Raw genomic sequence first — 22423 nt, 5'->3', positions numbered from 1 at the left:
CCACGGGGCGCCCTGCACCATGCTGGTCCCCGTTCGGGCATCCCACCAACTGGCCGCCTCCATCGGGGTAGCAGCCTTGCCACCCCTGCCCTCCTGCCCCAATCTCACCTCGTTTGGAGCTCAGGGCAACACTGAGTGTGGGGAAAGGCCAGGCCAGGAAACATCCCAACGTGGGGTGTTCACTGTGGGGGCTTTGAGGAGTTGGCAGTTACGGAGCCTCGGTGTTTTCACCTTTAAAATGGGTTCAGTGATCCCTGGCTCACAGCAGCAGCGTGGTGAGAACTCCCTCAGAGGGCCACCACCATGCCATTCTCTGATGGGAGCCCATGACCCCCCCACAGGACCCCTTTGCACAGCAGGGGGTGGGCATGTGACTCGCGCTGCCCCGCCTTTGGATGGGAGCCCCACACAGGCAGGCAACACGTGGCCTCCTGTCTCGCTCCTGACTCGCTCTACAATCGCCACCATAGGGCTGACCTCAAGGGAGGGTGAGGGGCTCCAGAGGCCACGGTGCTGGGGGGCCGTGGCTCCAGGAGGGAGGGGGAGGTCCTGCCCTGCTGGGCCCTTGGTGGCTGGCACCATTGGCTAGGTGCCTGCTAAGTGCTCAGCAAATGGCTGCTGAGCTGAATCAGGTATCTGGATTCTGAAGGGTACCCTGCTACCAAGGTGCCTTCACCTAACTTGTCGAAGGAGAACCACAACCAGATAGGAGTAGGAACAGGCCACTCCTGTTCCCCAGGGCTGGCAACGCTTTGTCTCACCTCCTATGAACACGTGTCCCTCTGTTCCGTCTTTGAACGTGTTTGTGCACCACGGGGAGCCACACTCACCAGAGCAAGGGAGAAGGTTCCAGCCGTCCAGGGGCCTCTCCACAGTTCAAAAGCCACCTGGACAGCCTGGGCCTTGGAACTGCCACAGTGCACCAGGAGGATGAAGGTGCCAATAAATAAGTGTGGTGGGGACCCACAGAGCCTCAGCCCCGCCTGGCTTCTGGGATGGAGGGGTGGCAGGGGGGTCTCACCCCCTAGCCAGGTCCATCTGGGGCGGGGGATTCAGGCGCTGGTGCTGCCTGTCAGCAACATTCCCTGGTGGTCCTGGCTGCCCCAGGTCTGAGGACGTATGGCCTGCGGCTGCCCAAAGGGCCCTTCCACAGCCAGCCTCGCCCTGGCCTAGCTCCCACCCCAGCACTGCCCCCGGCTCCTCCTGCCTCCTTCCCACAATGGCAGAAATCTGGCCTCCCTGTAAAGAGGTGAGTTAATGTGTCCATTAGGCTTGGGGATAAACGAAACTTTAATTCACTGCAGTATAATTAGTTTCAATGACAATATCCTAATTAAAAACTACTTTAGGCCGGGTGAAGTGGCTCACGCCTGTAATCCCAAGACTTTGGAGGGCCAAGGTGGGCTGATCACTTGAGGTCAGGAGTTCAAGACCAGCCTGGGCAACATGGCGAAACCCTGTCTCTACTAAAAATACACAAAATTAGCTGGGCATCATGGCATGCACCTGTAGTCCCAGCTTCTAGGGAGGCTGAGGCACAAGAATCACGTGAACTTGGGAGGCGGAGGTTGCAGTGAGCTGAGATCACGCCACTGCACTCCAGCCTGGGTGACAGAGTGAGACTGTCTCAAAAAAAAAAAAAAGAAAGTATTTTTATTTTTACTTATTTTTTTGAGACAAAGTTTTGTGCTTGTTGCCCAGGCTGGAGTGCAGTGGCACAATCTTGGCTCACTGCAACCTCCACCTCCTGGGTTCGAGCAATTCTCTTTCCTCAGCCTCCGAGTAGCTGGGACTGCAGGTGCGTGCCACCACGCCCAACTGATTTTTGTATTTTTAGTAGAGACAGGGTTTCGCCATGTTGCTCACACTGGTCTCGAACTCCTGACCTCAAGTGATCCACCTGCCTTGGCCTCCCAAAGTGCTGGGATTACAGGTGTGAGCCACCATACCCGGCCGAAACTACTTTAGAAAGAGTAAAAAGCAGAATTTGTATTACAGGAAGTAAAAACAGATTATCTGGAAAAATGTATCTGGAAAAAGGATGTAACATGTACAGGTGGAAACAGTGCAAGATATGACAAAGAAGTGAAAGAAGGCAAAAATAATTCCACTGGAGCACAGAGGGGCTAGAGGAGGGTGCCGGAGGAACCACGTCCGGAAACCTCAGCTATCGGGGAATGTCAGCGTCCGGTCCTGGAGAAAGGAGTCCGAGGAGGAAACTGCACTGCACACCAAAGCCTCTGCAGGCTTAACGAGGCCATCAGCAAAACAAGTTCTCACAAAATGTTTAAACCAAAAAGAATACTGCAAGCAACCACGCCAGGAAGGAGGAGGTCAGAGTTTAGAAATATACATAAATCACAATCCCTTCTGCCTTCTCTGATGACATCCCAAACACCCAGAGACAATGGAACAACAGCTACAGGAACTTCACAGAACAAGGTTGCTCCTTGGAGATTTATTATCTTGCCAAGCTGTCACTCACGTTGCAAAGACGGCAGAGAGCTCCTTAGAAATTGTTGAATTCTGAGAATGTATTAATCACATGGCTTATTTCTAGGACCTACTTGAAATAATCGCCTGAATTTAAAAGGTAACATGTAAAAGGGAATGATGCTAAAAATAAGACACGCTTGAATTAACAACCTATTTGCAAAGATAAGTAAACAAGAGCCCTATCAGAGCAAGGGTTATTACTGATAAAAGTATGCAAATAGTGCAACTGTCAGAAAAACAGCGTAAAAATTAAAAACCAAATTACATAGAAGACAGAAAGGAAAAAGTAGGTTTTAGAACATTAATTGCAATCAATGAGGAGAAGGAAGAAGTGGGGGAGGGAGAGAAGGATGGAGAAGAGAGAGAGAGAGAGGAGGAAGCCCAAAACCCAGATTCCTGTCATCTCACACAGGGCAGGCCGAAGTGTGTGGCTGGACAATGTAAGATAATAAATACAAGATAAGAACATCTGTTTGCTTCACATTTCATGGCTGGTTGAATGAAAAATAGCTTGCCAATATTTCAGTAATAATAGAAGAGAAAACACAGGCTGGGCACGGTGGCTCACACCTGCAATCCCAACACTTTGAGAGGCCAACATGGGAGGATTGCTTGAGCCCAGGAGTTCAAGACCAGCCTGGGCAACACCCCATCTCTACAAAAAATAGAAACAATTAGGCAGATGAGGTGGTGCATGCCTGTAGTTCCAGCTACTTGGGAGGCTGAGGTGGGAGGATCTCTTGGGCCCAGGAGGTTGAGGCTGCAGTGAGCCATGATCACAGCACTGCACTCCAGCTTGTCTCAAAAAAAAAAAAAAAAAAAAAAAAAAGAAAGAAAAAACACATGGTGTTTCAACAATTGAGGGAAAAGAAAAGTAATCACATGGAAAGATAAACAATTAAGACAAAAATTGGAGTGCCTGAAGATTGAAAAAATACAACTTAATTTCCTGTGTTAAAAGGCTTGCCACGCTCCAGAAGAAAAAATGAAACCAGCAATAAGCTGTGGGCAAGACAGGTCATTAAAACAAAATAGGAAAAGACTCAAAAGAGTGACCAGTAAACTTCAAGTAGCTGAAAGGCTGGGATTCCAATGTTAATATATAGCAAAAAATAATTTAGAGCAAAAATGATTACATGTGATAAGGAGAGGTATCAGGATGAGAGGCATGGGTGGTGGCAGCATAATTACATGGAATCTAAATGCCATAAAGACAGAGCAAAACATATATGCAAATATCTCTGAGAAAAAAGAAGTAGAAATGATAAAAATATGATTATAAAATTAAAATACTTCATTATCAACTACATAAGAAATTCAGCAACACATAAAGGAGCTGAAGATCAAAACAAGGTAACATTAATGGTTGTTTTGGTGGGGATTAAATAGAATAAACAGATAATTTATTCTTTTTCGAGTATTCATTGTATGTTCACAAAAAGTCATCATATACTAGTCTCAAATCAAATCTCCATAAAAATACAAAAGCAGAAATGATTCAGGCTACATTTCCTCCCTATGGCAAAAAAAGAGATTAAGAACAAACAGAAATAGAAATAGTATATTTTAAAATATAGTTACCTAAGGAAAAAATTGTCTTGAGAAGAAAGTCAAGAAGACAATATCTGTCTGTTAAGAAAATACAATGGGCCGGGCGCGGTGGCTCACGCCTGTAATCCCAGCACTTTGGGAGGCTGAGGCAGGCGGATCACGAGGTCAGGAGATCGAGACCATCCTGGCTAACACGGTGAAACCCCATCTCTACTAAAAATACAAAAAATCAGCCGGGCGTGGTGGCGAGTGCCTGTAGTCCCAGCTACTCAGGAGTCTGAGGCAGGAGAATGGCGTGAACCCGGGAGGCGGAGCTTGCAGTGAGCTGAGATCGCGCCACAGCACTCCAACCTGGGTGACAGAGTGAGACTCCGTCTCAAAAAAAAAAAAAAGAGAATACAATGAAAAAAACTGACATATCAAAATCTATGGAAAGTGATGAATGAGGAAAGTCCTTAGAGAAAAACATCACAGCCTTAAATGCCTTTATTATTTTCAAGAAAAGTGAGAAAAATGATGAACTAAGGATTGAAATCATATCTTAGGAAAGAAGCAATTTTAAGAAAGGGAAAAGGGGGGAAGTGAGTGGTAAAAGTTAAAGCAAAAAAACGGAGAAAAGACACGGTGATGCGAAGTGTGGCCTATTTTCTAAAGACTACAAAACTGGGCATGTGCGGTTCATTAAACAGTGGCCTCTCAGTTCCTTTTGATGAATGAAATAGCATCTAAACAAAGAAAAAAAGGGGAAAGAAGAAACACAGAAAAAACAAAAGTGGAGGCATAAGCTTGAGTCTAAGGGATATTAAACACGTAAAGGAATACTATGCAGCACGTTTCAGTTAACTGAGAAATCTGAAGGACATAGACCAAATAAACACAGATGAAGATAACCGTTAAGACAAGAGCTAGAAAGTCAAAATAAATCAATAGTGGAGGAAGCAACTGGAGAAGGAAATCCCCCAAATTACTGAGGTTTGATGGTCTTAGCGATGAATTCATTCGAACTTCTAAGAAATAAGTAATTCTCACATCACAAATTATTTCTGGCTCGGTGCAGTGGCTCACGCCTGTAATCCCAGCACTTTGGGAGGCCGAGGCGGGTGGATCACTTGAGCCCAGGAGTTTGAGACCAGCCTGGGCAACACAATGAAACCCCATTTCTACCAAAAATACAAAAATTAGCCAGGCGTGGTGGTGAGTGCCTGTAGTCCCAGCTACTCAGGAGGCTGAGGCAGGAGGATCACTTGAACCCAGGAGGTGGAGGTTGCAGTGAGCCAAGATCACACCACTGGACTCCAGCCTGGGTGACACAGTGAGACTCTGTCTCAAAAAAAAAAAAAAAATTATTTCCCACCCTTGATTCTAATGGTGGGCTAGCATGTCTATTCCATTAGGCAAACGTGGTCCTAACCCTAAAACCTGATTAAGGAAACACAAAGAGGAAAATCCGGAGCTTCCTTATTCATCACTTTCTATACCCATTTTACTGGGGAGGCCACAGAGGCTCACAGCGCTGAAGGAGGGATGCAGCCGGCGGGGTTTCTGCAGGCGGGCCCCACTTGGCACTGCATGCTTGGTCCCCGAGGTCCATGGTAGTTTTCCTACTATTTGCTAAAAAGCAGTATCAGGTAACAACGCATCAAACTGTAATCCCAGCACTTTGGGAGGCTCAGGCAGGAGGATTGCGTTAGCCCAGAATTCAAGACCTGCCTGGGTAACATAGGGAGACCTCGTCTCTACAAAAAAATAAAAATTAGCTGGGTGTGGTGGCACATGCCTGTAGTTCCAGCTATTTGGGAGGCTGAGGTGGGAGGATTGCTTGAGCCCAGGAGGTCGGGGCTGCAGTGACTTTTTATGGAATTTAGCAACATGATTCTTAAGTTCTTTTGGAAAAATAGGCAGAAAATATATCAAAGCATGCAAAACATAATGTAAAATATAATGAAAATGAAACATGGTAGGAGAGGCCTTCTAAATTGTAGGAAATATTGTCAAGTTGTGGTAATTTAAATGGCGTGGTACGACCCCAGAATATAAGTAAAAATTATTTCAAATAGACTCTAATGCACATAGGAAGCTATTATGTGTTAAATTAAGCAACACAAAACAATGGAGGTTGGCGACATTATTTAACAAATTCTGTTAGGATAATTGAGGTGGGAAGGAAATACATTTCTGTCCATCCACTGTGTTAAGAAGATACATATCATTTCAAAACACAGAACAACTACAAAGACACAGAACATAATCTTGTGGGCATATGACTCTCACAATTGAGACGACAGAGTCTGTGGACAGTTACAGCTGTGCGGAGATCACACGGTCACTGACTGATGAGGGGTGAATCGGAGCATCCATGTGTTCACAGATTAGCTAATGAACGACAGTGTGGAAAATGAACATCAAAAGAAACACAAACGAAACAAGAAAATATTTAGAGCACAATGGCAAATAGTTAATATATATATTCTTCAAGAATCTATGGCCGGGCAAAGTGGCTCATGCCTGTAATCTTGGGAGGCCGAGGCGGATGGATCACTTGAGGTCAGGAGTTCGAGACCAGCCTGGCCAACATGGTGAAACCCCGTCTCTATTAAAAATACAAAAAATTAGCTGGGCGTGGTGGCGGGTGCCTGTAGTTCCAGCTACTCAGGAGGCTGAGGTAGGAGAATCACTTGAACCCGGGAGGCAGGGGTTGCAGTGAGCCAAGATTTTGCCGCTGCACTCCAGCCTGGGCAAGAGAGGGAGACTCCGTCTCAAAACAAACAAACAAAAAAAAGAATTTGTAAAAGAAGATTAAAAATACCTCCAATGGGCATATGGGAAATCTCTGTACCTTCCTCTCAATTTTGCTGTGAACCTAAAACTGCTCTAAAAAATAAAGTCTTAAAAAAAGGAAAAAAGGGCAATGACTCACAGGACAAATAGGAAAGGTCATGGTGACGTAACTTGCACTTGAGAAAAAACAAATTCCAAATAACTGTCAGAGACCAGTTCAACTTTCCTGATTGCCAAAGACATGCAAATTAAAACCACAGAGGAAATCTCCTTTTGACCTGCAAAAATAAAATCCCTACAAACTCAATACTCACGAGCCTATGAGGAACTAGGCATTTTCACATGTTGCTGATAGAATTATAAATTAGTAAAATTCTTTAGAGGAACAACTGGCAAAAATCTATCAAGAACCACAGAGTGGGCCGGGCGCGGTGGCTCACGCCTGTAATCCCAGCACTGTGAGAGGCGGAGGTGGATCACCTGAGATCAGGAGTTTGAGACCAGCCTGGCCAACATAGTGAAACCCTGTCTCTACTAAAAATACAAAAAATTAGCTAGGCATGGTGGCGGGCACCTGTAATCCCAGCTACTCGGGAGGCTGAGGCAGGAGAATCGCTTGAACCCAGAAGCCGGAAGTTGCAGTGAGCCGAGACTGTGCCACCACACTCCAGCCCGGGCGACACAGCGGGATTCCGTCTCAAAACCCCCCCCCCCACAACCACAGAATGTTCATGGTACATGCTACAGTAAGCCCACCTGCATGAATTATTTCTCCCAGGAATGTCTAACAACAAAATCTTTTTTTAAAAAAACAAAGGATGTATGTACACAAGTTCTTATAGTGTTGTCATTTATTTCAGACAGGGTCTCACTCTGTCACCTGGGCTGGAATGGAGTGGCACAACCTCAACCTCCTGGGCCGAGGCAATCCTCCCACTTCAGCCTCCCTAGGACTACAGGTGCGCCCATTACGCTCAGCTAATTTTTACACTTTTTGTAGATACCTGGTTTCGCCATGTTGCCCAGGCTGGTCCCGAACTCCTGGGCTCAAGTGATCCACATGCCTTGGTCTCCCAAAGTGCTGGGATTGCAGGTGTGAGCCACTGCGCCCAGCTCCATCATTCATAATAGCAAAAACGAGGAAATGGCTTTAACTCGAGCAGGAGTAGGGAACCACAGCGTGCCAGTGTGGCCTGCCCTAGAGTGAGGCGGCCTCCACTGCCTGGGCAGTGAGGGTAAACTCAGTCTCTTTTTCAGAAAGTGCATTCTCCATTTTTTGATTGAGACAAGAAGCTGAAACAAGAGTGGACTCAGACCCAAGGCCTGTCCCAAGACGCATCCCAAAGGGCACCCTGTGCTTAGGTCCCGCAAGATACTTGGTGTCCTCGAACTATGCACAGGGAAGGCTGTGAGGTGCCACTGCTCCCTGGAGGCCCTCCCACAGGGCACTGAGAATGCTGCTGGCCCTGCCTGTGCCTGGGAGATGTCTACCATCTGAGTGATGAATGGATAGATCCTGGGAGATGCCATGGCCCAGCCTGGGGGCTGGAGTGAAGGTCAGCATTAGGAGGCGACATCTGCTCTGTCCTCTACCCACTGCCCTCCCCACACAGGACCCACAGCCAGAGGTGTCACACACAAGGGCACATCTTGATCCTCTCTCCCCCACCCCACCCCCACCCCTTCCCCATGGGCAGCCCAGGAGGCCGCCTTCGGGGCTCAGTGAAGCCCTGTGTGCACAAACTGGCCTGTGTCCCAGGACAGCCAAGTCCTGTCTGCACAGCCTGGATGGTTCTAGGGCTTTCTGGGGGTGTGGCTGCTGTAGTCGAGTGTCCACAGGGGAGGCGGGGGTGGATGCTGAGCTACGACGAGCCCCCGCCACCAGACATGTTCCACCTGCCCACCCTTTCACTCACTGCCGGGATCTGCTTAGCGTCACCCCATGTCTGACCTTTCACGTTGACGCACAGGCCTGATTTCATCCCCATACTCAGGAGGATGTGAAACCAGGCAGTTAATCACCTGATGGGAAAGACGCCATGGTGGGCTCAGTGCCACACTCCACGCTAAGTCACCACAGGGTCTGGGCAAGGTCTCTCCATCTGTGCCTTCCCCCAGGGCCAGAAGACTTCCGAAAAAGATGTGCTGAGGATGACACGGTGGTCCCTGGGTGTGGAGGGGTGAGGCCAGCAGTCGCCCGCTCCAGCCCCAGCCTCCAAGCTCCCCCAACACGAGGGCTCCTCTCTGTGGGTCCTCACAGATGCATTTCTCCTGGAGCTTTCTGAGAAGGGAAATGGGGCTCCTCCTCCCCATTCCAGAGCCCCCCAGCCCAGCAGGCAGGTGTCATCAGATCCTCTGGGGATCCTCATCAGAACCCACCATGGAGCGCACGTTAAGTGAGGCAACCCCTGACCTGAACACATTCCAGGGGCAGCTGCCAAGGACTCTGAGCCCTGGTTTATTTCTCCAGTGCTGAAAACCAGCAGAAGGCGCACCCTGCGCAACCACGGTCACGCGCGCCAAGGAGACTACAGGAAGGTGGAATGACACCCCCGTGGGGCGGCCTGGGCAGGGCCGGCATATCCCCAGCCACTGCCCCACTCTGCCCAGCCCTGGACAGCTGTGTCTACAGCTCGTCCCCATGGGGACCGGGCACCCTGGCTGATGCCTGCACAGGCCGCAGGAGTGGTGTCCTCAGGGGAGCCAGACTGGTGTCACTGCGTGAGCTGCATGTCTTTCCTGGCACAGCCACCTCCTTCTCTCCTCCTCTGCCCCCTTCTCCTCTGTAAGCCATAGCCTGGAGTCTTCCAGGACCCGGCTCCCAGGGGCTCTTCCTGCTCCTCTGCCTCCCACCGGGCTGGCCATTAGTGCTGAAGGCCCCAGGAGGTCAGGGGTCAGCAGCCGGGTTTCCGTGCCCCTGGGGTGTGCTCTGGAGATGCCTGGAAAGGTTCTCTCACCCGGGGGGGCAGAGGGTGGGGGAACAGACATCTAGCCAGGGCTTTCCTCACAAGAACTGGCTTCACGCCTGGTGCAGACACACAGAGAGGGGCACGGCAGGAGCGATGGTGTGGCGGTGGGCAGGGAGGTCAGTAGGCAGGGAGGGTGGCCTCGGCCTGGGCAATGCTCGCCTTTGGATCCTCTGAGACCTGGCTGTGCTGGGCACTGCCATCTGTCCTGTCCGCGCCTGAGGGCCTTTCCGTGGAGCCCACGCTATTCCACCAGCACACACAGGGATGACAGCACCACAGCCACCAGGGAGAGCACAGAGGGGTCCCAGTGCTCGTGGGCATGTGGCAAGTTCCAGGGCGGACACCGCCATGAACAAACCCACGGGGGCACCGAGGCAGCCCCAGATGCTGTACTGGGAGCTCCTGATGCACACGACAGGCCTCAGGGAGGTGGGTGGGCTCCAGGGCCAGGCCTCCGGGCAGGGGCAGGCGGCGGGCAGGGCTCTGTGAACAGCCCATCCCGAGACCTCGTGGGGGTCGAGCTCAGCAGGAATCCAGGAGGACACCCTGCCCTTGGCCCAGACAGCCCTCGTGATTTCAGAAGAAGCCTCCCTCTCAGTTCCTGCTGAAATTCAAAATACAAGCAGCTGTTCCCATGTTGCTGGTGAGTTCTGAAGAATTTCCTGACTTGACTCTTTTAGCAGGAGACACAAAGAAGGCAGCAGGAGGGAGATGCAGCAGGCTGGGAAGGACCCCAAAGTGTTGGTGCACCCTGCCCAACATCGTGTGGACCCAGAGCGTCATGCCTGGCGCTGGCCATGCTGAGCCGCAGTACCACAGCAGGCACTGCAGACATTTGTCTTGCGTCCCCCAACTACCACGCTGGGCTGCAGCCCCGCTCCCTGGGGCCTGGAGCCCCGTCCTCTGAGCAGCTCCTTGGGCTGGGGGAGGGCCCATGATTGCCCAGCATGGGGTCGGCAGGGCAGGGCAGGGTCCGCAGTGACAGCCTCGGGTAACAAAAGCTGAGGTGACCTGAGGCTACCATGGTCAGTATTTACAAACCTGGAAGCTTTAGGGCAGAGGGACGGAGGCATCCCAGCTGGTATGGAAGTGAAGTCTGGTTCTCTGGGGCCCAGTGACCTCAGATGCTGGGAAGGCTGTGGCCCCATCCTCTGGCATCTTCCCCGAGGACACCTTTCCCCTGCCCAAGATGGCACTCAGACCCTGAAGCCATACAGGGTGGGGTGGAATAGGCGTGTCCCCTTCCCTCTTAAATCAACCGAGCATTTCTTATTTAGGTGAGGAAATCGGACGTGAGGCTTTTAAAAACCCATGTTTTATAGCCAAGTCCAGCACGTTTCAGATTCTTCTCTTCTCTGTTCTGCCTTCTCTCTCCCTCCCCTACACCCATAGGAAGGTCTCTGGAAATGAGAGTTCCCGATGACACATTTGCCAGGTTTTCTATACCTCCTCAAATTAGATTGTAGCTCCAGTTAATACATTAAATCACATTATGCCTCCATCAGCAAACCAAGGCTGCAGCTTAATGAGATGATAACCCCTGGTAAATGACGGCCCAGCCAGCTTGCAGGGGAGCCTGGCCCCGCTGAGCTCATTCAGCCACTTTTCAGGGACCTGTTCCATGTAGCTGAGTGGAAGACACCCAACACGTGTTAGAAAGGGCTCAGGAATCACCCCCAAGCCTTGCTCACAACAGACAACCTGACAAAATCCACCAACCAGGTAACAAAGCAACAGGATGAGCGGAGGAGTGGGGTCACGGTCAGGGCAAGGGCTGTCGGAACCCAGCAAGCACCTGCGTGCAGATCCACGCCGGGCAGCCAAGGTCCCAGGGCAAGCGCAGTGGCTACAAACCCTGAAGGCGCAAAAAAAAAAAAAAAAAAAAAAAAAAAAGTGGACCTACAGGCCAGGGCAGGGACCCAGGAATGACCCCTGTGCAGAGGAGGAGCCTCTTTTTTTTTTTTTTTTTTTTTTTTTGAGGTAGGGTCTGGTTCTATCACCCAGGCTGGAGTGCAAGTGGTACCATCATGGCTCACTGCAGCCTTGACCTCTCAGGCTTGAGTGATCCTCCCGCCTCAGCCTCCCAAGCAGCTGGGTCTACAGGTGTCCAACACCATGTACAGCTAATTTTTAAAATTTTTGTAGAGATGGAGTCTCACTTTGTTGTCCAGGCTGTTCTCACACTCCTGGGCTTAAGTAATTCTTCTGCCTTGGCCTCCCAAAGTGTTGGGATTACAGGCGAAAGCCACTGCACCAGGCCACGAGGAGTCTTCCATTCACTTTTTACTTCTATTCAACGTCCCGAGTAAAGCAGGGATCACGGGGGGCCTCCTTCCCATCTGCTTTGATAGAGGAAGCAAGACTTCTGGGCCGGCACTAGGAGCTGGCACGAGCATGTCTCAGCCCCCACTTACTCCTGTGTGTGTATCCCACAAAAGGCTGGCCGGCCGCCTTTGTCTACGTCGCTCATAGGAAGGTGAGTCCCCTTTGACACGCAGCTGTTGTTAAATGAGATCTCTGATTTCAGAAGAGTCTGGAAGCTTCCCTCTGCCATATACCAAGATACCTGCAGGCCCAGCCCAGGGCCCTGGGACAGCTATGACCTTGGGCGGCAGCAGGCATGTGGCAGCTCTGGCCCAGAGGCTCCTGCCTTCAGAATCCCCTGGCCTCCATACCAGACCCCAATAATTGCCTGGTTCTGCTTGCTTGGCTTCTGCCCCAGCTGCCAAGCCTCAACTGCACTTGGCTCAGAGAGGGGCCTTTCCCAGAGCCTGTGTCCCCCATCAGGTCACCTGCCTGGCTCACAGTCCTTGAGACCAGCTGGGACCCTGCTTGGGCTGGGAGCATTCCCTGAGGCCAGCCGCCTGGCTGTCTGGCTGCCTGCCGGTCAGCCTCACTTTGGGGTCCCGCTCATCCAACAGACACAGTGCCACCTGCCCACACCTGGTGATGGCCTGCCTGCAGGCAGCCTAGCGCCTCTCACCCTATTTGTGCCTTCGTGTTCTCTCCAGGGCCCTCTTCTCCTCCACTAGTTACTTGGACAAACTTGCCCACCCTAGAACCCCAGGCCCTCGCTGCTACTGGAGACCCTTGGAAGGCTGCCCTTGGCCCACTGCCAGGCTTGGTGTCTCAATGCGATGAACCTCACCAGGTTGGTAGGGACATCGCCAGGACGGAGGCAGCACCTGAAGGCTTGCATCCCCATCTCAGGAGGCCACAGTTATATGGAGGCAGGGCATCCCTCCACCTCCGCCGGGAACCAGGAGGGAGCCATGGGTACCAGCTGTGCGAGCCTGGGCAGGTGAAGCAGCAATCACAACAGCCCCACCTCCGCCAGGCTGCTGCTGACCTGAAAAAGCCAATGTACGTTACGTGCTCGACACAAAGCCCAGCACGCAGTAATAAACGCCAGCTACAGTAAACGCGTTTCTTGGACTAAGTTAAGGGATAATTAGGTAAACATTCAGCAGGCGGTGAGGACCCATTGATAGTTCTGGAGAATAGATCAATATGAGATTCAGGTGAGATGAGGAAGGTTTGGGAAAGGGACGATTTAAGAAGGCACGGGCCAAGTGCACAGGGAAGCTTAGTGCATGACAAAGGTGGCATCTCAGGTCACGGGGAGCAGAGATGGACGTTTGCATAAATGGGACAAGTGGGTAGCGCATCCAGAAAAAGATAACATTTGATTCATAGTTCACACCATACACAAGAATAAACTGGAATAAACTCCGATGGGCCAAGGATTTCGATGGAACCAGTGGGACCACACAGGCTAGAGGAAAATGTGGCAAATCCCTCTTTTCCCTTCATGTGGGGAGGGGCTTTCCAGTAGGACTCCAATCCAGAGGCGATCAAGGATGGATGGTTTTGACCACATTAAAAAAATTGTGTGGCAACAAAAACACCAAAAGAAAAAAAAAACAAAGTTGAAAGACAACCAACAAACTAGGAGAAAATCTCTAATGTACACGAGAGACAAAGGCCTAACCCATCTAACATACAAAGAACTCTTTAAAAACAACCTGATAGAAAATAGGAAAAGACACAATTTGCCAAAAAGATAACAGAACGGCCTGTAAACATACGAAAGATGTTTGGATTCACTCCTAAGTACAGAAATGCAAACTCACATGCTGCTGAGACATCACTTCTCACTTATCAGACAGTAACAACTCTAATGGACGACAACACAGTCTGTTGGTGGGTCTGGGGAAACGGGCACCCCATACGCTGCTGGTGGGAATGCAAACTGGCATCAGCCTTCTGGAGGGACGTTGCAAAACCTAACACATTCCTCCTGCTCTCACCTTTGGTCCTGCGACCCCACTTCTGGGTATCTATTCTGAAGAGTCAGCTCCAGTGCTGGGAAAACACGGATGCATGAGGCCATCCACGTCGATGCTGAAATGGGAAAATACTGGCCACAACCTAAGTGCCTCTGCTCGCTTGGCTTCTGCCCTGGCTGAAAGGAAAATGGCTGAAAGACTCTGCACGGCGGAGTACTATACAGCTGTAAAAATGAAGGAGGAGGCTCCCTCTGCACTGACAAGGAGAGATTTCCAGGTTATGTTGTTAAGTGAAGAAAAACCAAAGTACAAAGGAGTGTCATTAGTATACAACCCTTTATATAAGAAAGAAGGGGATGTAAGAAAATGCAGGCATCTGCTCATTTATGCAAAAGATATACAGGAAAGAAAGACCAGAAACTGATGAGGTAAGTTGCCCACAGGAATTGGGTGGGAACAGGGTGAAAGGAATGAGAGAAATGGGCAGGGGCAGTAGGAGGAGGGACAATGCCAGTTGTCTGAACACACCTTTGCGCAGAGACCTCTGCCCCTGGAACCAGTGTGATGATTATAGCTTTATGAGCCAACTTGGCCAGGCTACAGTGCCCAGTTACTCAGTCAAACACTAATCTAGGGGTCACTGTGGGGGTATTTGGGAGATGTGGTTAACATCTATCATCAGTTGTCTTTAAGTAAAGGGGATAATCCTTGATGCTGGCGGTGGGGCCTCACCCAGCCAATGGTAAGGCCTTACCAGCATGTTCGGAAATTCTGCCTCAAGAATGCTGCGTCGGCTCCCAAGAGTTTCCAGCCTGCTGGCCTGCTGGGCCCTGGGATTGGGCAAGCCAATTTTTTGAAACAATATTGTTTTACCCAGCCTTTCTCGATACCATGGCTTAAATAGGGATTCACCCATGTTTTCTTCTAGCACCTTTATGGTTCCGTGGGTTCCATCTAAATCCCTGGGGTGTGTGTACACCCACACATACGCACATATATCTTGGTTTCTAGATACCATTCTCTAACAAAAGGAACCAGTGTTCCTTGGAGAAATGGCTGACTTCAGGGCTGGGGCACAAAATGTATAAGATAAGCCTGGAACATCTCGTGGTACCAGAAAGAAAGAAAGTGCTCAAAAACAGCCAGGGGCAATGTCGAAAGGACACAGAAGCCAGTGTGAAGGCTCTCCAGTAGCCAAAGCTGGGACCAACTTAAGGGACCTTGTGATAGCACTGGGCCCCCGGATGATCCCGCATCTCCCATCTCAAAGCCACCTGATTAGTGTCACCAATTTTGTCTGTGACTTTATCCCCTTTGCCGTGTAATGTGACACATCGACAGTTCCAGGAATTACGCATGGACATCTCTGGGGGCATCATTCTGCCAAACGCAGACCCCAGGGGCTGGCAGGCCTGGGCTGACGTGCTGAGATGCTGTTGTGATGTGGACTTTTCCTTCTTGGTTCCTAAATTATCTTGATTTTTTTTTTTTTTTTTTTGAGACAAAGTCTCACTCTGTCCCTCAGGCTGGAGTGCAGTGGCGCCATCTCGGCTCATGGCAACCTCCGCCTCCTGGGTTCAAGCAATTCTCCTGCCTCAGCCTCCCGAGTAGCTGGGATTACAGGCGTGTGCTACCACGCCCGGCTAATTTTTATATTTTTAGTAGAGATGGGGTTTCACCGTGTTGGCTAGGCTGGTCTGGAACTCCTGACCTCAGTTGATCCACCCGCCTTGACCTCCCAAAGCGTTGGGATCACAGGTGTGAGCCACAGTGCCCGGTCAGATTTTTTTTCTTTTTTTTTAATACTTTAAGTTCTAGGGCACATGTGCACAACGTGCAGGTTTGTTACATATGTATACATGTGCCATATTGGTGTGCTGAACCCATTAAATGACGAGTTAATGGGTTCAGCACACCAATATGGCACATGTATACATATGTAACAAACCTGCACGTTGTGCACATGTGTCCTAGAACTTAAAGTATCATAATAAAAAAACAAAACAAAAAAAAAAACAAAAATTCCCAGCAACTCCCCCTCCTTCTAGTTCCAGCTATGGCCACTCGGCTCCGAAGATGGCGAACTCTCTCTGGCCTCAGCGCTAGTTATTCCTCTTTGTGCTCTGGCACTGCAGGAAGCCATCTGTGGTGGCTTCCATTTCTAAGGACACTCCACCATGGCTGCTTGTAGAACACTGTGTGCATTACCCTGCTGTCTTCTGCCAGGCCTCCCGTTCACAATCAATCTACACAAATTAACCATCACTTCCACAAAGCAGGCGGGGGAGAGTGCTTTTCTCCAGGGGCCCCCCACTGTGTCTTCCCTGGATCATAATAAAATGCAATCTTAATTTAAATACAAATGACTCAGCTGTGGCAGAAGGCCAATTAGCCTAAAGAACAGGCTGTTCAGATTTTTAACAACCTCTTCCCACTCAACTCATTTTTCAGCTTAGAAAAGGAGGCCCTGAAATCTTGGAGAGACCTTCAGTACAGTAGAGTGAGGAGACCCTGCTGAGGGCACAGGGCCCCCAGAGACCCCAGAGGGTTGGGGTGGGCTCCCTGGTTCACTGTGTCTTATCAGGGGCCTTTGAGGCTGGAGCCGTGACTTTGGCCCTCCCACCTTTGGGAGCACCAACTCTCCCACCTGAACTGGAGCAGAGGGTATGGAGTTTCCGTTGTTTTAAATCCCAGCATGCACACCTGCATATACCCCATGCCTTCCTACTTTTTAAGAAGTTTGGGCTCCCAAGGTACAGAGTCACCTCAACAACAGTGCACTGAGCACGGACTCTGGGCCTGAGGGAGTTCCCTGGGGTGGACGAAGTGGGCAGAGAGCACATGGCCGGTGGGAGGAGAAAACAGAGGCCACTCATCTGCCAACCTCAGTAAGACTGAAGAGGGCAGGCTGTGGCCAGCGGGTCTCTGAGGGTAGAGGGAGGCCCAAACCCAGGCTCAGAGGGGCAGTGGGAGCCACCCAGCCTCAGGGCCTCCCAGCCGTGGGCTTTCTCCCTGTGCCCACGCCAGCCTGCAACCCACAGGGGAGGGGTGACGAGTCCAACTAGGGGTCTTCAACCCCACAGAATTGTGCCCGGGTGTGTCTGGACCCTCAGGGGACACCACAGCCACAGGTACTCTTCGTGTGTGACCTTGGTGCAAACTTTCCTCCGTGAAGACCCTCCCGAGGCCCTCCTCCGTGCCCCTGGCCCTCCCCACCAGTCCCCAGGGCTCCCTTTCTCTCAGGCACTGGGGAAAGCGCTTGTCATCGGTGGGGCACCAGGACTTGTGCTGCGCTGTGAACCCACAGACAGATCTCTGTGCGAAGTTTGCATGGCAGGGAGGCGGTGGCCTTCAGCTCCACGCATGCACTGCTGACCCCGCTACTCACCCACTGCAGCCCCAGGACACCCCAGCGCCTCCCACGGAGGCAGAAACAAGGACTTGAAAGTCGATTGTGGACATGCCGAGTTCTGATCCCTGCTCTGGAGGCAGAAGAGCCTGGGCCTGCTGGGGAGAACCCCCAGGCCTGCTGATGGGGGCCCAGCACCCAGGAGGCTGAGGGAGGCAATGAGGGAGCCCCTCAAGCGGGAAGAAGGGCCCTTGGGCAGGAGGATCGGGCCAGGCGGGGAAGGGTTCGGCTGAAGCCGTCCTGCTGGGGGCTGTGGGTGGTGACAGCCTGCTCCATTACCAGAAGCTCTGAGCCCTGGACAGGGTGGGGCCAGGAAGGACAGCTTTGGCCTGACCACAGGGACAGAGGGAATCAGCAGGGATGTCCCTGAAGCCAGGCTCCAGTCAGAGACCCGGCCACCCTGGGCATGAGACCCTACTCTCAGTCATTCCCCAGGCGCCTGCCCTTGGAGAGGCCGCGGGCATCTCTGGCTGGACATGGCCCAGTCTGAACCCTCCATCCCCAGACCAGATTATTGAGGACATGGCCTCCTCCCACCGTCACTCTTCACGTCCACCTGCTACTGGCTCCCTCCTCTGTCTTCATCCCGGCCCCCACCACTGGGGGAAGAACCCTTCCGGGGTCTAGAAAGGATCTTCCACAGCCCCCACGTGGTCCACTCCTCCTCCGCTTGCCCCCTCTCCCTCCCCAACCGTGTCCTGCCCACCAGGGGCCATGGGACTCACCTGATGGTCCTGCCCCAGTCACACCACAGCGTTTCCCCGACGGCCTCCATGTCTACCTGGAACTGGGTGAGGCAGAGCTCCTGGAGGAGGGCACCGTAGTTAGCCTCCTGGCAGGCAGTGGCCATGAAGAGGTGATGGGCTGAAATAGACATGACCATGAAGAGGTGATGGGCTGAAATAGACATGACCATGAAGAGATGATGGGCTGAAATAGACATGACCATGAAGAGGTGATGGGCTGAAATAGACATGACCATGAAGAGGTGATGGGCTGAAATAGACATGACCATGAAGAGGTGATGGGCTGAAATAGACATGACCATGAAGAGATGATGGGCTGAAATAGACATGACCATGAAGAGATGATGGGCTGAAATAGACATGACCATGAAGAGATGATGGGCTGCAGCAGAGGCCTAGGGGCATCACCGCCAGCCCGCCCGCCCCCTGCAGCCCGGACTCCAGGAGAACGGGGCCTCTGAGCAACCCCTGGAGAGGGCGACTGTGGCTCCAAGTGGACGCTCTTCATCAATTGTTCTGTGACCTGGCAAAGGCCCTCCCTGCCTGCTAAGGGTGGCTTGGCCCTCAGTGCCCATGCCAGCTTGGGCCAGGGCACTTTCCATCCCACAATTATGCCACCGGGCTGCCCCAGGCATGGGCAGCATGAGAGGGGCCCGGAGACAGTCTCTGGCTGCCCCTGTTCCACGGGTACCTGGGGATGGGCTGGGCTGGGCTGTGCCCCCCAGCCCAGGAGCTGCAGGCACATCTCCTGTCTGAATATCTGCGGGCTATGAACCGAGCTGACAAACGGAAGCATGAACTGTGCTCCCTCCTCCTGCCTCGAGCCATACACCAGAGCAACAGTGACCTGCCCAGCGATGCCCCGCACAGAATCAGGATTGACTGATTTCCCCTGTAGCTCACTGCTGGCTTGGGGGGGGGGGGGGCGGGGAGAGCATGGCCCTTGGTCCCCCACCCACCAGGCTTCTTCTTCCTCCTCAGGCTGAGCCTCTCTTTCTTGGCCACCTCGTAGGGCAGCTGGGGGCAGGGGCTTTGCATTCCCTGTTTAGGGCTTGGCTCCTGGCCCTCCCACTGTCCCCAGGTCCCCCTCCTTTTCCCCCCAGGCCACATCCTCTGCCCAGGGGGGACCCCCAGCCCCACCCCTACCGGCCTGGCCCTTCCAAATTCCTGGAAGGAGCTTGGCACTGGGAGGCCAGAGCTGCCCTGGGAGACGCTGGGGGCACCCAGCCCCTGCAGCCCACTGCCTGGCCCCCTGGGCCTCATGAGTGAGGACACCAAGTTGCCCCCTGCAGCCTCAGGCCCAGGGAGCCCACCCAAGGAGAGGTGGCTGCCCTTGGGCAGGCAGATTGGGCGAGGGGTTCTGGAGTACCAGTCTCCGGCACGTGGCCTGGGGTGGGTGTGAGCTCGAGGGGCCCCTCGGACTGCTGAGTAAAACGCAGAGGAACTGGAGCTGCCCCGATGCGCCGGGCACCCTGGAGCTCTTCACACACAGCCGCCTCAAAGTGGATCTGACTGCGATCAGCAATTTATGGATGGGGGAACTGAGGCTTCAGGGTTCAGAACTGGGCCCCAGGTCCCATGGTCGGAAGTGGTATGGACCAGAGAGCACTTGGCCGCTTCTGGGGCTGTGGGGCTGGGCACCAGATGGGAGGCAGGAAGTACAGGGAATGGCCTGATGTCCCTGGAGGTGCACCTGGGGGAGGGTGAGCAGGTGGCCATGCAGGGGTGGGGTGGGGGTGCCGTCGCAGAGCACCACTCCAGGCCCAATGGCTGGTGTGTCAGGGTGAACGGATCCCACACACTGCACACCTGGGCACTGGCCCAGCCCACAGCTGCTAGAGAGAGCAGAGTGCTGACCAGAGAGGCTGAGCCCTGCACCGGGCTGAGGCCATGAGTGGGTCCCAAAGAGCCAGGTGTGTTGAATCAGGGATGTTTAGCCCAAGAAGCCAGGGAGTGATGTGGGTGTAGTCGGGCCTGCATGGAAGGCTGGGAGTTGGAAAAAGCCCCACGGAGGAGCTCAGGACAGGACCTGCTAGCAAGCGAGACAGAGTCCCCCCACCTCACTCCAGTGGGTCACCCACCCTCGACCCCTGGCATGAGTGCCCAGAATTGGAGTTTGTGGCCACAGAGGGAGCTGCATCTGCCCCTGGGAAGGCTGAGGGCAGAACAGCCTCCCCCCGGCACCCCGGGGACACCTCAGGAGGCTCTGTACCCACCTGAGTCCATGCTGCTTCCCGACAGCACAGGTGTGTCCCCACCATGTCCATACCAGCACTGTGAGTGCACCTTGGGGCTGGCTGGGCCCACTATGGATGCACCCCCCACCTTGGGGGCTTCTTTCACCCCCAGTCAGGGCAGCCTTGGGGAAGGGGCTATTTCTGACACCTGCCCCATCAAGATGCCCCCTAGGAAAGCCCACCTACTGTGGACAGTGATGCCCCAGGAGCTCCCAGGAGCTCAGGAGGGCTCAGACACTGACTTGTCAACTCAGGGAAGGAATTCCAGGCTGCCTGTCCAGCTGCAATTGGAGAATCGTCCCTCTGTTTATCCCTCACTGCTCCTGGCATCCCGCCCCCGACTGCCTTTCTCTGGTGAGTCCTGGGTCCCAGTCCCACCTGCCCTCCTCCGCTGCCCTGTCCTCCAAGAGGCCCCCGGCTGATCCTACCTATGGGAAGCCTGCCCCCTAACCTGCCCCCCAGCCCATTTCCTCAGAGCCTCACTCAGGGCTGGTGGAGGGTCTCTTTCTTTTCTCAGAACCCTCTTGGCTGCCCTCTCATCTCCTACTCCTTTCTGACTCACGCTGGCACCCAGCAGCTTTGCACATTAATATTTGTCAAATGAGCCAGCAAATAAGATGGCCATACCCGGATTTCTCAGTGGCCATTCTGCCTGGGAGTGAAGCAAGCGTGCCTCAGGCTATCCTGCCTGGAGTGGAAAGATTGGGTGTCAGGGTCATGAACCACTGCAGACTCCCCTCCTGCTTTGGAAGAGCCGCTTTTAGGACAAATGAAGATGAACAGGCATGTCTGTGCCTGAGTCGGGATCCTTGGCTGCGTGCAACAGAAACCAACTGGGGCTGGTGTGAGCAGTGGAGGATCTGGTAAAGGGACCCTGGTGCCTCCCAAGTCCCCAGGAGGGTCTGGGAAGCGGGGTCTGCACAACCGCCCTGCAGAGCCAGTCGCCGTGCAGAGGCCGAGCTGCTCCTTCTGGTGGGGTCTCCAACAAGTGAAGGGAATGCAGGTGCAGGGGCCAGAAAAAATGACAGTGGTCCTTTCACCCCAGGCCACAGGGTGGCCCTCCCTGTCAAATTCAGGTCAATCTCCTGCTGTCCCCTGGGCTGTCCAGAGCAGCGGCCTGCCCCCAACCTACTGGGCCTTCCTATCCTGCAGCCCAGCCAGTTCTAGCTTCCACCACCCATGCAACCCCCTGTCCTGGTCTGGCTGCAGGGCTGGTCTGGTGGCCTTGACCCTGGCCTGGCTCTGGGCTGGTCCCTCCTGGATGCTGCATCCCCCACCTCTCTTAGAGCCATTCTGCCTCCCAAGGGGCGGGACTGCCATACCCAGCCCATTGTCCCTTGCTCCTTAGGGACAGAGCCCTCCCTGACCAGTGCTGCCCTTTCTTTCCTGCCCTATGGGAGCCCAGAGTCCCACAGCTGGGATGAGGCCAGGGGCAGCTGTTCAGGCAAATCTGGAAACCAGTTTCATTTTTTAGGTACAGGCGAAGAATGCTTGGGTTTTTCTTAAACGAGCCTGATGTGGTTTCTTTCCTTGCAGAGAGAGGTAACATCAAAGTTTTAAAATAGGATAAAATTGCCAAAGTTTTAAAACAAGCCATTCAGGGCCAAATGGGTTCCATTCCTCTGTGTGACTGCAAATGTAATCATTCATAACTCATGTCTTTCAAAAGCCACGTGCAGAGGTTGCTGGGTAGACAGCTGCGTTCCTCACTCGGCCCTCGGCGTGTTAAGACAGGAAGCTTCCCTCGAGCTGTGCGTAAGTTAGGAACTCAGTGTTGCTTGGGGGGGTTCAGAGCAACGGCTTCCTTCTCCACAGCAGGACAGCGCTCCTGAAATAAGCATGCATAGCAGGCACCCCAAAGGTGGAGGGCCCCTCAAGCAAAGTGACAGGGTGGGGACAGAAGGACGGGGCAGCCGGGCCCCCCACAGGGGACCCCTGGACACTGCTC

General features: G+C 52.9%; 1 protein-coding gene across 1 annotated transcript in view; it reads right to left on the bottom strand.

The window, feature by feature from the left end:
* RAMP1 (receptor activity modifying protein 1) overlaps positions 1-22423 on the bottom strand; it is a 51424-nt gene that overhangs the window by 15133 nt on the left and 13868 nt on the right. Inside the window, exon 2 of the mRNA XM_516183.8 lies at positions 18218-18356. Coding sequence (XP_516183.2) covers positions 18218-18356 — 139 coding nt within the window. The remainder of the gene's footprint in view (positions 1-18217; positions 18357-22423) is intronic.

This window comes from Pan troglodytes, chromosome 13 (assembly GCF_028858775.2).
Source record: "Pan troglodytes isolate AG18354 chromosome 13, NHGRI_mPanTro3-v2.0_pri, whole genome shotgun sequence".
Lineage (NCBI taxonomy): Eukaryota > Metazoa > Chordata > Mammalia > Primates > Hominidae > Pan > Pan troglodytes.
Note: the sequence above shows the minus strand (reverse complement) of the source record. Positions and strands in the feature narration are given on the sequence as shown.